At 36.7% G+C, this 18,309-nt stretch overlaps 1 protein-coding gene across 2 annotated transcripts in view; it reads left to right on the top strand.

The window, feature by feature from the left end:
• The window catches only part of PRKCG (protein kinase C gamma), a 196,371-nt gene extending 178,472 nt beyond the window's left edge, over nt 1–17,899 (top strand). For both annotated transcript variants that reach the window (XM_072425260.1, XM_072425261.1), the window contains 4 exons: nt 7,855–7,935; nt 8,768–8,875; nt 9,872–10,012; nt 11,600–17,899. In XM_072425260.1, coding sequence (XP_072281361.1) covers nt 7,855–7,935; nt 8,768–8,875; nt 9,872–10,012; nt 11,600–11,779 — 510 coding nt within the window. In that variant the 3' untranslated portion in view covers nt 11,780–17,899. The remainder of the gene's footprint in view (nt 1–7,854; nt 7,936–8,767; nt 8,876–9,871; nt 10,013–11,599) is intronic.
• The last annotated feature ends 410 nt before the right edge of the window (nt 17,900–18,309 follow it).

Below are 18,309 nucleotides of genomic sequence, written 5' to 3'. Positions count from 1 at the left end.
ACGACGAAGTTCATGCACGATATATACGAACGATCGTATAGCACCGATCCTGCACATAGAGTTAACGACACGATCGTTCGTAGATATTGTACACACAATAGATACGATCGTTTGAGCGATAGAGGAACTATGTGCATGACAGGAAAGTGAACGGACGTTCGTTCATCACGCATGCTCTGAACATGGACGATCAACGAACGACCGTACACACGAACGATGTTCAACGATCGTCGTCCAATCCGATCCGTCGGTCCGGTCGTTCGTTTCCAGCGACTTTCCTCGTTCGTCGGCGTCGTTGGTTACTTTTTTACGAACGATTTTTTGCCCAATCAATCGTTCGTCGTTCAATTGGAACGATAAAAATTGGAAGTGTGTACGCACCTTTAGGATGGGGGGCACTAGGAAATTACATAACCCAAATTTTAGCAAAGGATTTCAAGAACTGAATGGAAATTGGGTTTGAGCTCCGTGTCTTTTAATATGCTTTGAATTAACCTTGGCTAAAACATGAAGACATTCAGAACTGCCCAGGATTAAAAATAGTTTTACAGGTTTTAAGAGGTAAATATGTATGAATGAGTTCCTTGAAGCAATGCTCTATCATCTTCACTTCTTGACCTACAGTATCGTGACACATCTTTGTATTTTGTTACAATAGAGTTAATATTAATTAATATTACAATAGAGTTATTAGATAATGTACAGAAGGCATTGGGGTCCATGCACTTGTTCTACTCCGCTGGTTATTCTCCAGTAAGGTTGTAAAGCTGCTTGACAGATGTAGATGAAATTGAAGCACTGGATATCTAACATGCATAAGATTATTATTAGAAAGTTATATTGCATAGCTTTACACCTATGTTGTTTGTAACAGATGGGAGTGTTAGATTTCTCTTTGGCTCCCTTGTTATCCAGTAGCTCCTAGGTGTTAATTAGGTTAGGTTGTTAAAGATAAGCAGACTCCTGCAATATCCTACAGGAAGAAAAATCAGTAAATTTTATTACTGAGACTCAGCTTAGAAACTTAAGTACAATGTACTGTTTTCTTTTTTTTCTTTTGTAATAAATGATTTATAATATTCTGTAATTGTGTCTTATAAGTTGTATTACACCGAGCAATAAAGGAGGTTAACCCTGAGCATTGCTTCTGGGGAGCTGCTAACCAAGCTTTGCTGATGTTTTATTGAGTTGTATTATGTGTACTACAGCACAAAGAAGTGAAGATAATAAAGACTGTAAAAATGTCATTGCTGGATATATGTGGCACTGCAGATTACTTTGAAAGACCAATAACGCTGACATCTATATGTAAAGAAGGAGGCAGATAGACAGATTGGTGGATAAGATGAAGCTGCATGAAAATTCACTTTATAATCAATACTTAATCACGTGCAAGGAAAAAAATGCATTGTTAATTGCACATGATTGGATCGCATTCTCTAAGCTAAGTAGAATTCCATGGGAATTTTTAAACCTACAGGACTTCAATGGTATTGGCAAATACTAACCCACGTCATAAATAAATATGTATATTTAAGTACAGTTTTAATTTGTTTTATTTCAGAAATAAAATGAGATCTTGAATGTTGCACTGACAGCTCAACCACTGAACTGCAAGAACTACATTTCCAGTGTAATAAGTAAAACTCTGCTGTCAAATTGAAAAACAGCCCCTTTGTACCTTATATATATATATATGTAAAAATGCTCAGTGCCCTCCCAGTGTAGACTGCAGGCTTGGGCTGCTTTTTGTACAGTCCAGTTTTAAAGAGTACGGGAGGTGGTTAATGTTAAGCTATGTAAACAGCTAGATAATTGTTGCCTAATCAGTCTTGATCATCTTGGCCAGAAATCCTGCAATGTGTACAATGAAAATAAATGTATTATTGTTCATCAATCCACTTGGTAAATTGATGATTGACCGAGCAAATGGTAGATGTACTTTCCTAAAGAGCACAAAAGAGTCCTGCTCTCTTGTCCTCCACACTCCCACCTCCATGGAATAGACTCACACAGTGCGTCCAATTTAATAAAGCTCTCCAAGGCTGGAGAGGATACACTTTCATCAGTGAAGCTGGGTGATCCAGCAATCATGGAGTGGATTTCTTCAAAGTAATTTGCTATTTGCAAATGTTTTGAATGCTGGACCAGATTAATTCCAAGTTTTTTGAATCACCCAGCTTTGCTGATGAAAGTGTATCCACTCCAGCCTTGGAGTGCTTCAATAAATCAGGCCCACTCTGTACAGCTCTAGTTTGTTCTCCTGTCTCTGTAAAAGATTATGAAAGATTGCTTCCAGCAACAGTAATCTGATGTCTGACATCTGTACAGAGCTTTAGAAACATCCAGGGGAGGCTTCTTCCCCAGCTGCACCCTCCCCACTACAACACCCCTACCCTTCAGATTAGACTAAACTTACTTTGGAGAATATAAAATAATTTTTATTTAGTTTCATTTTAGTAGAGCCACTTTGACTCCATGCAAGAATCCCACATACCATTTTTCCTCAATCTCTTTTTTTATTATCAGGACTGCTGCTCTATTCTTATTTTCACTGACGTGTGTGACCTTTTGTAAAAGCTGCTGTATGTGCAGATTTATAAGGTTATATAAGATCTGTTCTGCGGTTTCTGTGTTTCAAAATGTAAGATTCTGGAAATCATTGTACTATCATTGTACTATGTAAACCTAACTTTCCCATAACTGTAGATAAGCAGAAAAATAACATTCACCCTCTTTCACATGCATATTAGGCCACATTGAAAATCTGGTCTTTAGCAAGTCTTAAAATTAAGTGAATACAACCACAGATGAACAAAAAAACATGACTTATTACACCATGTCATATTTGTTTAACAAAGACTAAGTCAAAATGAAGAAGCGATGTGTGAAAAATAAACCATTTCCATAGGAATTTCCATAGGAATGAGCAAGCAGGTGCTTCTATTCAAATTAATTAAATGTATTGATCATCATCATCATCATCGTGTGACTACTTCTATAAAAGTAGTAGTTTTGGTAGTTGATGTGTCTGGAGCATTCAGGTGTGTGTTACCACAACAGAAGTACAACAAGGGCTTAAAAACAGTAGGCCTTAATAAAGATAGGATTTTTGACGTAACTATTGTGATAAAAAAAAAAAATTATTTTATTTCACATTTAAAAAAGTCCACAAATTATCGTTATAAAACAGAACAAATGCACTTTAAGGTGTTTCCAAGATGAAATCAGTTAAAAAAAAGATACTAGACACGTTTCGCAGGTAAGTCCCGCTTCTTCATGGGAAAGGAGTATCAATCACCTTGAAATACCATATGCAGTAGAACAAAAGCAAGTTGCTTGGAACAGAGGTTTTGGTGTTTCATACGCCCCTTTCTCTGGGGTCCCTGATTCTATGGCTGTACTTTGCTGTGATTGAGTGCATTTGTGTTGTTTTAGCAGATAACAATTTATCGACTATTTTAAATGTGAAATTAGAATAAAATATGTTTATTTTATCTCAATAGGCACGTTAAAATCCCATCTTTATCAAGGAATACTCTTTTAACCCTTGTTGTACTTCTATTTTATTGTTTAGTAGGGATGTGGCACTCGGACTACAGAGTGCGGGTACTTTTGTTTCTATGTATGAACTAAAGTCCATAATTAGTAGTGGGAAAGATTAGACCATGCAGTGCTTGGAGGGATACAGAAAAAAACAGGAGCTACATCTCACACTCTACAGGCCTCAGCATGCTAAATGTTCACAAAAGTACAAATAGATGTACAAGTATGGCTTGTTTGGAAGGGCTACCAGAAGAAAGCCTCTTCTCTCGAAAACATACATAGTAGGTATTCATATGGACCAAGATAAGTACTGATGTAAGAATATATTTACAAGTTACGTATAGTGGACATTGGGTGTGCTACAGTTGGTGCAGTTGGTGCACTGTGCCGTCCTAGGTTTGACGGCAGGATGCTATCTTTGCTATTTTAAACTTGTTGGTATGTTCTCCCAGGCACTTCTTTTCTCCCCTAATGCCAAAAACATGCAGTTTGGTTAATTGTCTCCCTCAGATCCTAACTTGGTGGGTGTTAAAAACCTGGGAGCACAGCATGAATTGCCAGGCCTGATATAGTAGCAAGAGGTTAAAAACAAATATATAGTGAACATTACACTCTTTATTCATAGATCTAGTAAATAACTTCTGCCTTCATGATAAATGATGGTATTGCATAATACATTTGGCTCTTCTACATATTATAGATTGCTAATAAAACCTCTGCAGCATCACATTATGATCTGTGCTTTATGACTGTATAATAATTCTGAACCGAGGAGAAGGTTGAAATCTTTGCTTGCAAATAGGGGAGAAAAGTCTATCTGCACTGCAGGTCAACCAACCTATCATAAATGTCTTACATTTTTAATGTGTGTTGTGTGTGTGTTTGCATAAAAAAAAAAAAAAAAAAAAAAAATATATATATATATATATATTTAATTTTAAAGGATTTTTTATGCACAATTTGTTATGCACTGATTCAATTGAATACTTAAATAATGTGATAATATTGGTATGGAGGGCGAGTGTTCTCATACCACTCAGAAATGTTGCTAAGAGCCAAGCCCCTAAATTGATATGTCAGAGCAAAAATGAGAGAACAGCGTGGGATTTAGTATGATTAAGGGTTCTATATGTAATTGTTTAAGATATATACAATAGTAGAACATACATAGAATATTTATAGACAAAGACCATGTAAGTAGCCCATTTTGGCTTCCTCAGGGGATTAATAGGAAACAGTGATAATACTAACGAAAGCAAGAAACATGCAGAAAAAGTAATTACAATTATACCAATAAAGGTAACAGACACATGTCATCAAAACCGGTGAAACGCGTCAGCACTGGGGATCCAGTTTTGCCAGTATACTTAAAGATTCTAATAAACTAAAGCAGTTGTATTTGGTATTGTATAGTCCTTGTTACCCTCTGAATGAAGTGAGGGCTACTTACATGGTCTTTGTCTATATATAATATATGTATGTTCTACTATTGTATATATCTTGAACAATTACATATAAAACCCTTGAGCCATACTAAATCCCCTGCTGTTCCCTCCTTTTTGCTTTAATGTGATAAGAAATAGTTGTCAGGATGGGACATAAAGTAGAATATGTGAAAACTTACATTAAAGAGTCTATAAATAAATACAAATGAACACTTACTGTATTTAAGTGGTGCAAAGCAAAACGATTTATCTTTTTTTTGGACTGGGAATATTTCAATTTACTTTTGACTTTTATGATTTCCTAAAATGTAGACTGTTGATGATGAGTATGATGAGTCAATATAATGCATATATACAATAACATTTATTTAAACAATAATTTTAATCTTATTGGAGAGATTTGTGTTTTTTGCTGGTGTTTTAGCTGTAGTTGAAAAAAAAATAAATGTAAAGGACTTGTTGGATTAAATGCCAATGTAAACTCTTCCTGGGTGCTATGTATTTTTTTGGGGAGGGCACATGGTAGGGTACTGGTAAAAAATCTTGTCTAATACATGTTAGCAGAAGAGCGGTTTTGATCATCACTGCATAAGACACTGTGTGAGAATTATGGTTTGCCTATTAGATGCAGTAAGTATCAAAATGTAAAATGGAAGTTACAATTCATTATATTAGACAACAAATGATTAGACAGACATTATATTGAAACTTTTACTTCTGTAACCACTCTTAAGGGAGGTTCATGTCCAGCAGACATATCATACCTACCAAAACTGTGTGTGATGGTTAAAGAATGCACCAAAATGGTGCCAACGTTTGTGGCATACTGCAGGGAATGGAAAAATGAATATGGCCCTTACAGTGGTAACACAACAAGAAAAAACTCTGGCATCAGTGTACAAAAAAATATGTCTCTGGGTCAGTGGATTAATGGTGTTACTAGAAAAAAAATTGTTGCTATGTCAATAGTCATTTAAGGAAAAAATGTCAGTGCATTAGTGTCGGACCAAAAGAGACTGACAAAGAGAGGCTTTGGGGCTCTGTTGGGTACAATAAACTAAGCAGCACTGGTTGGATTTAAGGCGGTAGGGGAGCTAAGGTCTTAAGAAGGGAAGCAAGATGGTTATGGGTCTCCTTGTAGTTTTTATAGACATTTCTGGGGCTATTCCCCCATCCCAAGTGCCCATGCTGAGAAGATGTCTGTGCCCCCTTGCCCTGCTCCCATCTGATCACACTAAGTTGCCATTATAGTAAGAATCCTTTATAGGCAGAATCTCCCCTCTAGCAGCGATTGTATCACTTCTGACAATTAGCAGGCAGCCAGAAAATGAAACTGGGCAAAGAGGGCACAGTATTGAGTTAAAAGTTGAGTTACTGACTGTAGATGGACATACCAGGCCAGTAATAAATGTATTAAGTCATATTTTAGATGTGTGTTTATCAAGTTCTAGACATGTGGGAAAATTCGCCAGCTCAATAACTGAAAGAGCATGCAGATATTTATAAAGGACCTAGTGGAGTTTATTGTGTTTCTATTAAAAAAGCATGGTAGCATCAGCATAGCCAGTGGGGAGCTCAAGAGTGGTTCATATAGCAGGTGAATCTTTGTCATGATGGGAAATGGACCTGGATGGTCCTGCTGTGGCTTACATAGACATTGCAATGTCCACCATTATGGTTCACAACCCAAACATTTGACCCCTTCCCAGACCTTTACTGTTGTCTGGGAGGACAACATCTAGAGTTACAACTACTAAAGGAGCCACCATCCACCATCACACAGATAACCACATTTTTTTGCCTGCAACTATCTCTTTATAGTACTAGCAACCCCGTCACCACCTTGACTGCACCTGCCTTGTCACCACCATCCCTTAAACCAGAGGCATGCAAACTCTGGCCTTTAGGCTGGATACGGCCAAGTCAGTATTTCAGTCTGGCCTAACGCCGCCCCCTATTGTTGGATCTGGCCTAATTGAATTGTCGCGTTATTGCGAGTTCCCGCGGTATGATCGAGTTCCCGCACAATAACCCCAATTACTATGCCTAAAGAGCAGAAGCAATGCACAGCTACCAGTCTCTGGAAGGTTGACCTTGAACGTCGTGTCTTCAACCCCGAATGGACTGACGAATTATTCTTCGGCAACAAAGCCCTGTGTGTAGTGGCAATGACACCAACAGCACTTTCAAGGGGTCGAATCTCAAGGGGCATATTAATGCCAAGCACGCGCACACGTATAGAGACTACACCGCGGATGAGCGGAAGGCTGAGGCTGCTCGCTTGCAGTCACGGTTGGAAAAAAACTCTCCTTGGACACCTTGTTTCTTCTAGCCTAGTGTGCCTTGTTTTGCCTCCTGAAATGGCCTACTAGTCCAAAAAGTTTGGTGACCCCTGCCTTAAACCAGCTATTACTGCATCTTATAGCAAACCCCACACCTTCTTAACCCGATTCTGCACAATATACCCCCCCACACACACTCACCACTTCTCCACATGCCCCCACTAACCCCTTCCTTACTTGCTGCTACTGTACCGATACACACCTCAATGTTTTCCACCACTGTGCCACTGCAGTGATCCACTTTTCCATATTCAGCCTGTTCAACAAACAGGCCCACTTTTGTCAGTAGACGTCAGGCCCATTGGTGACAAAATGTGTTAAGCCTCCCACAAGTAAACATTAACTGGACATAATCTTTTAAATGTTTGCAAGCTATTTTAATTATCCCAAATTGCCTAATGTATGGTTCTTAAACTGGAAATTTTTTTAAAATATATTTTTAAATGTTGTCAAAAAAGGATATTAAAACTAGTAACTAGTGACCCCATTCATTGTTTTTAATATGTATTTATTCTTTTCAGATTATTGCATATCAACCTTATGGAAAATCTGTTGACTGGTGGTCCTATGGAGTCTTGCTGTATGAAATGCTTGCAGGACAGGTAATTTCAGTTTTGTATATCTCATATATAGTGTCCAGATACTTATTAGATTTGCATAGGGCATGTAAATTGATATATGATAGATTTAGATAAGAGGCTTTGTTTGTATTCCCTAATGTCAATGTAATATATGTTTTGGGCTTTAGATACACTTAAATCACAATTCGGCACTTCTTAAATGATGTAAAAGCTCAGTAAATCAGGGTAATTATGTCTTAATTCATTTCATTTTTTTAAAGAGCAGAACAAGATGTAATTCTCTGTAGAGCAGGCATGTTAAATTCCAATGAAACTTGAAAAGCTCCTAGAGTGGAATTATTCTTCAAGGGCCTCATTATATCTGCTGTCGACCACGTCCATTTAAATTTGTAAAAAGATGATTTGGTAATAACATTGCGGTAACAAATGCAATATTAATTTTATCCCAGAGAATGAGACCCTTGGACATTACTAGTATAAGTACAAGTATAAGTAGAAGTATAATAAAGAAATACTAAAGCTACTATAGCTCCTTCATTTGTCATTAGCCATCTACGGCAGGCAGTCTAAACTGGTGTTTTTTGTTCTGGATGTGGTCTTCTTACCTCTTCTTTCTTCCTGGCCTTGGTGATTTACTAATTTACTAATTTTTTTTTTTTAACAAATAAAGAAAAATATGGAGCTGTGTCTAATTTGGCTTTTCTGGACACTTTGCAGTCTTCAGTACATTTAGATATTCTGTGGCTTCATAACAAACCCTGCACTGTTTTCTATAAAGGTTAAGAACTGTGTTCAGTTTGTATTATGGATGTTTTTAATGTGTTTCTGAATCAGTCTTCCTTTGTCACAACAGCCTCCATTTGATGGTGAAGATGAAGATGAGCTTTTCCAATCCATTATGGAGCAGACTGTATCTTATCCTAAATCTATGTCTAGAGAGGCTGTCTCCATATGCAAAGGGGTAACAAAGTTAATAATATTTTAAACTGGCGTGAATGTAGGCAGTGGGGCAGTGCAAGTAGGTTAGGGGTATGCATGTGGCCCTTTAGAAGTTCAGTGGTGGCTGTTTTATTAACTACCAATAACTCTGCAATTGACATATCATTGAACATGCTTAGCAGGACTCATTTTCCTAACTAGCTAGCTGCTGAGTGAGAAGGGAAGGAAAGAGGTCTACAAAGGTACAAGTATAAAAACTCTCTATCTAGGTGTTTGCTGTCTTCCAAACCTTCTCTCTGCAACTTTTGCCTTTTGCTAAAAATGTAGGCCCACCGCACTCATGACTTAGGAATGGGTGGTGCTGGGGGAATGCTGAAGGTAATCCCCAAGGCCTTCAATCTTGGCTGGAGAATATAATGGGCCGAAGTGCTAAACTGGAATGTTACCATGTGGTACACAGTGTTACATCCCTTACTAATCTTCTCATGCTGTAAACACATGAACAGTAAAACATGATAGCACTTAGATCAGGTAAACCTTGTAAACAGAAGGTGAGTGGATAAAGTATGGATCTACAAAGGAAGGCTTTTCCAGGTGACTATGGATATTGTTTTTTAAAGTCGCATAAAAATTACTACTGTAGTGTTCCTTCTGAAAAAGGGAACAGTTCCTCATTTAAAGGACCATGATAAGTAAATAATTTTATTCTGGTAAATATTGGTATTTATTAATGGTAATGGTGATCAGTAATGCTTTTTTTTCACTAGTCTTTGTATTCATATTTATATGAAAATCAAAAGTGACAGTTACAAGGCTGGGCCAGACCTTATAAGAATGTCAGGGGTGCTTACAATTTTGGTATATCCTTGAAATCTACTTACTTATTCAAAAATGAAAAACTATTGCTACAGTTGTTAAAAAGTGTTAGGCTGTAATTTGTTGTGAAAGGGTAGCAATTCTTTAATTTCCCTGCAGGATGAATACTTTAATTGTCTGTCTAATGGTATTTCTTCTCCAGTTGCTAACAAAGCATCCACTGAAACGGCTCGGTTCTGGGTGTGATGGAGAACGTGATATACGGGACCATGCCTTTTTCCGCTGGATAGACTGGGAGCGTTTAGAATGTCTTGAAATCCAACCACCATTCAAACCACGCCCTGTGAGTGTTCATATTTATTGTAAAAATTGGAAGTCTTACCCTAGTTTTTAATAATTATTAAAGCAAGTTCTAAAAGCGGTAACTGGTTTTACTTCTTACTTTATTTGATCATTTTACACAATGTCACTTTTATCCTAGTCTAACTCAATGTTAAACATGGATTCCTTCCCTACTGTTTTTTCCAAAGGGGATTTATTTAGATTTAAATGGTTTGATGTTAGTATGTCTTGTCTGTCTTCCCTCTATATACTATGATTTTGGTTCACACAAGATTAAGACTGGCAAAAGACCCGAAAAGATACCTAATAACTTGATAACTTTATTAACGGATACTTAAGGGTTATTTCTAGCTGTGCAGTGTAACAAATGTAGGTATATTGCAGTGACATTTCTTCTGAAAAGCATCCCAATGTACCATGGCAGCCGACCTGCAAGGCATCATTTGACCCTCTTCCTATTCCTTACAATAGTGAACATCAAGTTATTTAGACAAAAGCATGTACCTTGCCACTCAGCTGATATTTTTATAGCTTCAGCTGGTGCGCAAACAAGTGTTGATTATTGCAGAACATTTAAGCTCTTTTGCTACTAATCTGCAGATGGGTACTCCTTTGTATATCCGGTTGGATATTGAACAGCTGTTATGGTAGATGTCACATGACTACATATGTAAGCATGTTCACTGTGCATGCACAGTTCCAGATTTTAAAATTGTGCCAGTTTTTAGAATTAGTGGACAGCACTTACCTTGCACTGAAGTCTGCGCCCCATACAACTCTGTTCTCCATCCTCCTCTTGCTTCCATGACTATGCAGAGGAGTAATGGGGAGAGTACTGTCAAAGTAAGTATCACTGGTGAAAGGTAAAATCTTTGCAGAAAAATCAAACTTTGCCTCTAAATGGCAATGTGACTAAGTTTCAAAAAAAGTTTAAAAATTCAGACACAGATACAAAAACAACAATGAATGCATTTATTTTATCATCAACAAAAAATGTTGTTCAAGCATTATAAGTATCTTATTTAATTTAAAATCAGCCAACATTTAATCCCCTGTATAGCAAAGTTTAGATTAAGAGGGGCAAAGCAACACTAGAAGCAAGTAAGGCACTCTGCTTTTCATTATACTAAGAAGAAAAGAAGCAAAGCCACAGAGGGTGAACAGCTGCGGCACCATTATAGTCCAGTCATGGTCTGGGGATAAGGTGGTTACCTGTCCTTATTGTTTATTGCATAAAAGCAAAGAACATTTCACCAGCCTGACACAGAAATGTCAATCACAGGACTAAGTGGGAAGAATAATAAATCTTTTGGCAGGTAAAATAGCTCTGGTATATTTATTCCATTTCCATCAAGTCTGCTGGGGACAGACAAATTAGCTGCAATTTTAGGCAAATACCAAGATGCAAATCTTTGTCTTAGGAATTTGGGTACCATTAGTTGGCCAGTAAGTGTTGTCATCCTATTGGATATTTATTTTTTAGCATGGAGTCAGGTATTACCTATCAGGTATTAGAAGGTTCTGTGTAAGTTATCCAAGCTCTGCATTTTCACAATTTTCAATTGACTTTTATCATTTTGTTTTGCAGTGTGGGAAAAGTGGAGAAAACTTTGACAAATTCTTCACCCGAGCTGCTCCAGTTCTGACACCTCCCGATCAACTTGTCTTAGCTGGCATCGATCAGAGTGAATTTGCTGGGTTCACTTTTATAAACCCGGAGTATGTTCACAGCAATCCACATAGCCCAGTTCCCATATCCCTGGTGTGACCTCTCCATGTGTACCACAAAGAGCAGAAAGCTTTCTCTCGAAGCCCCCATCCTTTGGCCAGCATGGTATACTCCTTGAATATGGCTTTCTTGGCAATATATGCCCATCTTTTTTTTCCTCCTTCCCTCCCTGCATTTTGGAAAAGCACTCAGTGTTGTAACGTGCTGTGTGAGGGGCAAGGATGCAATAGTGAATCCATTCCTTATAGGACCTCACACTGATCTGGCATTTCACTCTGTTCAGACCATGTGAAACACTGATGAAGTTTAAATTGTGTGTATTTTTCCTCTGGGTTAATGAGCATCCCAAGATGTTGTGATACAGAATCAAGCTTTTGTTGTGTCACCTGCAGTGAAGTGAGAATATACATGCTGGGACCTGGAGAAGACATGCACCTATTGGTAACATTGGACCCTGACCATGGATGTTGAGTCTACATAATGATCGCCTAGGATTTTGCTTTGTCAATGTGCATCATACTTGAATTAAAACTCAAAAAGACATTAAGAATCCAATGTATTTTTTGTAACCACTCTCCATCTCCTGGAATGGACTAGACACTGCCTGCGCCCCCGTCCCAAACTGCATCTAGCACTGGCATGCATGGCCCTTTAATATACTTGTATGTGTACAATATATCTAGATGTTATCCTGTACAAGTAGACACAGGCATCCCCTTCCTTTTGGAGACATAAATCCCACAATTGAACATATCTGTATTATATGCCTTGATCATTCGCTTTTATGCATGGGTTGTACAAGAGCATACTGTGTATACACACTTACTAGTTTGATCAATTTCTCTGGACTTGGTCTACAAACAGTGGATCAGGATGTCTAAGGCAGGATAACTGGTTAGGGCTTCCATGGGTGTATTTTGATATATAACTTTAGTGTTTTCTGAACATTTTGTTGTAGTGTTTTTGGGTAGTTTGACTTGTATTAAACAATACTTATTAGGATAAATCCAGAACAAAGTGGAAGACATTTTCTGTTTTCTATAGTGTACAGCAACTGATTAACAACCAACATTTGTGAAAGTTTTGAGTCATAGGAGAAGGTTGTAACAATAATACAGGGGTGGATCTAAAAAGAGTACATTGGAACATCTGTAGAACTGTATGTGATATCATGTTCTTCCGCTATAAGCTAGCAGATACTATGGAATATAAATCTAGTCATTTAAAAGAAAGCAATGGTGTTGATAATGTTGTAGTGAGCCAATACAAATAGCTTATGAGTGTTCAATCTTGTCTTCAAACCAGCTTCTTGTTCATGCTGTTCCCTTAGAACGGAAGAGAAAAATGAGTTAATGCCACTTGAATGAATAACAAGGCTAATGAACTAAAATAGGAGAGAAGAAATACATTGGTTATTCATTGAGCTAATTTTCACTTTTAGGAGTCGCACTTTTAACAGCAGCAGAATAAAAAGCAGGATCTTCTGGAAATCTCTAATGAATAGGTTCATTGACACAGGGTATATTAAGAATGGTACAGTCGATCTTATCAATTTTACAGCAAAGATTTCCAAGGTGGGCTTTATTTGTAAATCTGTTGGCTATTTTCAATGTTTAAGTGTATAAGTCTTATGGACAATACGAGATGCCAGCTATTACCTTGGCTACCCAAAAAACCCTACTTTGTGTGGCTCTTTGTTTTACTAGTTTTACTTTGATACTAGGGGCTAGCCCCCAACATTAATTCCCACGGAATGCCCTCTTTCTGTCCAATGGGGTTGCCCTTACTGGGCCCTGGGGCATTTTTGTTGGTAATTGGCAGTGATTGGTTCTAAAGTTAAGGTTTTGAAGGGTTTTTTATTAGACATAGATAATAGGTATCCTGCGGTGTCTGTTCCTAAGCAGGACATTAATTATCAAAACTTTCAAGGTTAACTCAGCCCAAAACTTTTTAAGTAGTTTTCAATTATGAGTAATAAGGGCACCTATTCTTTAAGTCCTAGTTATCCACCTAATGGCACACTACAGATGGGTAGTGACATTTACATTTCTTATGTTTTCCATGAAATATGCTTACACATACAGCCTGGCTTGGATTATTCCCTGCTGTCACGTTTATCTTTACTACACTGGCCTTTGCAGTTCCTTTTGCCCTTTCCTCTACAGATTTATGTCAGTTATACTAAAGTTTGTGGCAATCTACACTATGCCAGACACTAGCATCAAAAAAAAAAGTTTATATCAGTGAGTGATATAGCTGGCCTGTTGGTGGATTTTTAGTAAATATGTGTAAATTTTAAATAAAATATGAGAGCTTTACCTTTGCTTCTGCCAAAACTAATGAGGTTGGATGGGGAAGTTTCAAGGAAGTCACGGTTTAATAACTATAAATAAGCTCAATCTACAAAGCATGTGCTCTTTTTTTTTCCATAATTATTATTAGCACTTTATCAGCTTTCCATGACTGTGACTCTAAATTCACATGTGTGATTATGAGACTTAATTAAGAACTCTGCCTGTCACCTGTAGGCCTGTTGAATGAAACAGAGCAAGGACCGCATTGCATCACATCATCGTCCATTATGGCAACATTGTATTCCAACAAAAAATTTTTTATTGATTATAAAACACTCACAAAAAAAATAGCACTTAATGTGCACCAAAAAGCTACAATGCTGGGTCCCCCAAGATTTGGACACTTCTCTTTGTTGTTAATCCAAGGAAGACAAGAAGATTTTTTTCTTAAACATTTCAGGATTTAACAGTGATCTGTACTTTAAAGCAAGGCCAGGTTTATACTTTTTTCTCCCCTAGGCAAACTTTCTTATGTCCCCTTCTTCCTTTAGAAAGTATTAAATAATACATACATAAGATAAGAAATATAATGAAACAGTAATATATACTTTTAGGTATGAACCAGAATGGATAAATGTTTCAGAATATTTCCATATATTTCTTTGAAATGTTTAATAATACATCTTAGACACTGCTGAAATGTATTTTAATTCACCATTATTCATCAGCAGAGCCAGGCTCTCAAAATTATGTATATATTACTTTTTCTTTCACTTCATCATTTTCTTATGTAAAGAACTAAAATTATTATGGAGGCTTTGTAGCAATATTAATGAAAGTAATTTGATATAACAGGCACATAGACATTGTTTCATTGGTAAATGAAGCTTTAGATCCAAAATTAATTCTTGTGAATCACAGTGATAGGATTTTTTTAGTATAAGAATATAAGAATCTGCACTATGGTTGTCACAATTTTGAATTATTAGTAAATGTACAGCAATCAATTCTTCTTTTTCTATGGGTATACTGACTGGCTCCTCAGCATAGATTGAAGTGGAAGGACGTATCCAATACAAGAAGTAAATCCGTATGTTTATGCTTCCCAGAAGGGGCCGGATGGAAGGTCCCAGACACATCACACAAATCACTCTGGTAAACAAGTCCAGTAATAACACACAGCTGATAGGGACAATTCAAGGTTGGGTTTCCTGGCGGCTGACAAGCCAACCTCAGATTTTACTGTTTTGCTGCTTGCCACCTCAATTTCAGGACATTGGACTGGTGGTGAGTTCTACACAAACCACAAATCATTCATTTTCCCTAATCAACCTTTTATCATTTAGAAAACACCTAACATACATTTAACTCTAACTATTTTAATTAATCCATTGAAAAGTCCAATAGATCCTTGCAATATTGACCACTTTGTAGAACCCTGGTCTGCAACAATTGTATGCAATTGGAAAGCTGTCTATTTTTGGATATTTTGAATGGTACAGCAGGGACTTAATTTGAGAAAAAATAAGTTCCTACATAATATTTTTTTACTTATATAGATAATTGCTGATGATACACTGATGCATATGTAGCATATAATTCACTGCAAATGGTGCAGACCTTGCGTTTACCAAGTAGTAGTAGATGCCCCTACTTAGCCAGCATATATTTGAATGCTGGACCATACATTTCATAGCAAGTCATACATATTCAAATGTAGCCTGTGCACACAAGTGGCTGGCATATAATAATACCCATACGGATATAATTTGATTGGCTGCAAACAATTAATGCTCTGGCATATGTTTTAGTCCCAGGATTTTTGGTACAGTTTCACTAAATGTTTCAGTGTTGTAAACAGCACCCAATGCTTAACCCTTCTTCTCCTCAAACTTAAATAATGAACGATCTCTGCATGCTTTATCTATTTTTTACCGCACACTTTATTTATATTTTACCCTGAGATTCATAATTCGTCTTATCCTAATACCTAGTTTACTGTTAATCTAAGATCCTAACTAGGATGATGGACTAATTTTCAAGGGAAGTATATTTTTTGAATTTTTTAATAAGAATTAAAAAACTGCTTAAAATTATAACTGCTTAAAATTATACTTTTAAAAACACATCCGGCAGACTGCTATATTTACTTTTTATCAGTGCTCTTAGCCATTGGAAAGGTTTATATAAAATACAAACTGCCTCATAGCCTTTGCAACAGGCTGAAACTGCCTGTGAAAATCATATTGTTCCATAAAAGCTTTCAGGCATGCCCCAAGCATGATATTTAAAAGAATGTTTGTATTTTTAATGGCACCCTCTAAGTTGCATGAAAAGGCCTTTATGTGGTGTATGGTATTTTTAACAATTGTTGTTTGCATTAAAATGTGTTTCCCATAGCAGAGCCCAGCTTCCTTTATTTTTTATTGGAAGCAGGTTATGTATTAATGCCCCCACCCCATCCCTGCTTTTAACAAACAACCCTTTTAAAAAGTGACCATTTTATCATCACTTTCTATAATTTTACCATCTATCCTCTGAACATAACAATCCATAAACTCTCTAAAGCTCTACCACTAAGTTCCCATATCTAGCCTCTATCTATCCCATGCCAGGACCCTCTGTACTGAATCCTGGAAGTCATCTCTGCACTTAAATACACTGCCAATAAAATTACAATATCTGAAGCTTGTGATCCAAGAAAGATTAGTCCATGCCATGTTGTCATTGTTATATACTGTAAATGTTTGTGCCTTTACATATTGGTGCTCATTTATGATAGCTCACAAAGACTTTAGAAGATAGACTATCATGGTAGAAACTGCGTGATCCAAATCTGGAATATTCAAGTTCTCCTATGATGGTCTATCTTATCCAGTCTTGGAACAATTTAGTAAATCAGGCCCAATGTTTTTCAAATTTCCAAAGTAATTTTGGTGGTGCTAGATGGATACTGAGGTTCCCATCTTCTTTGTTGTAATCCATGGCACTGTAAGGCTGGAGCACATGAGTAAATTTTATACTTTCAATCCATTTCCAATCACTAGAATGGAAACCAATCTATTTTTGATCAATCATAACCAACCAATTTTTCTGAAACAGTTAGGATGCAATCATTTGTGCTATTAAATCTAAATAAAAAATACACATGTGGTAGTTGTACAAATGATCGAATAAATCAGGTCTTCCAAAATTAATTACCAGAAATTAATTACTAATTGAGTCATGTGCAAAATTGGCAGATGATTTACTGATGTGTACCAGGCTTTATTTAACATTTCTATGCATACATAATTATATAGTTTTAGGCAGTTTCCTCCCATGTGCGGCATGTGCCAATTTTTTTTTTCAACCAATGAACTAGGACTTTATAGGAATAACCTGTAAAGAACAATATCCAAGGAATATACAGTATTCATATTATCAGTTATTTTTAATTGTACACTGTTATGTTACAGTGTTTTCATGTTACAGTTTGGGATGTTTGTTGGCAGTCATTAGAAACTGTTACACATATATCCAGTTCAATATTTTCAAAATTGGTGCCCTTGTGACTCTCTTTGAAAACGAAATTGATTGTTTTGGGACAGAGCTCTCATTTAACCTCTACAACTCCAAAACAGCTGTATTTCACATCTGTAAAAGTTAAAATGCCTCTGAAATGCAATGGGAACACAAGCAGAGTGCATGCTTGCCATTATTATTACTCATGTTATATTACCGTATAGTAATGTCTTTGAACTCAGAGCTTGCAATATTAATAAAATATAAGCATAAATATAATGTCTTTAGTTGAACAATGACTGAACTTATAGAAGGTTTAAATATAGAGATTATATTATGAAAATAAATAAGTAAAAATGTTTTTCTTTTGGCACATTATTATTATTCTTAAAAATGCTCTTCTTTGGCAGAAACTACAGTGGCATGCATCCTTATTGACAGCAGACCTCCACTTGGGAAGTTCTGTACTTATATATTGCATTTGATGAGTGCCGAAATCAGCAGAGTGTTCATTCAATGGATGCTCTGCTGAGGTCAGCGTCCCAGGGTACTGCGGCTGCAGATCACATGATGCAGAATTGGAACACCGCAGGACCTGTTTTTTCCAGCTGGTGGGTGAGTTTTTGTTATTTTCATCTCTCCCTCCTATTTCTCTCTCTACAAATATAACAAACAGAAGGTCTGCTTGTAAACTTACTCTAATCCTTTCAGTACTGGAGCATTTAATTAATTTTTCGTGCATACATACATATGTACATTTTTAGCCTGAAA

Source organism: Pyxicephalus adspersus, chromosome 11 (genome assembly GCF_032062135.1).
Source record: "Pyxicephalus adspersus chromosome 11, UCB_Pads_2.0, whole genome shotgun sequence".
In the NCBI taxonomy this organism is placed as follows: domain Eukaryota; kingdom Metazoa; phylum Chordata; class Amphibia; order Anura; family Pyxicephalidae; genus Pyxicephalus; species Pyxicephalus adspersus.
Note: the sequence above shows the minus strand (reverse complement) of the source record. Positions and strands in the feature narration are given on the sequence as shown.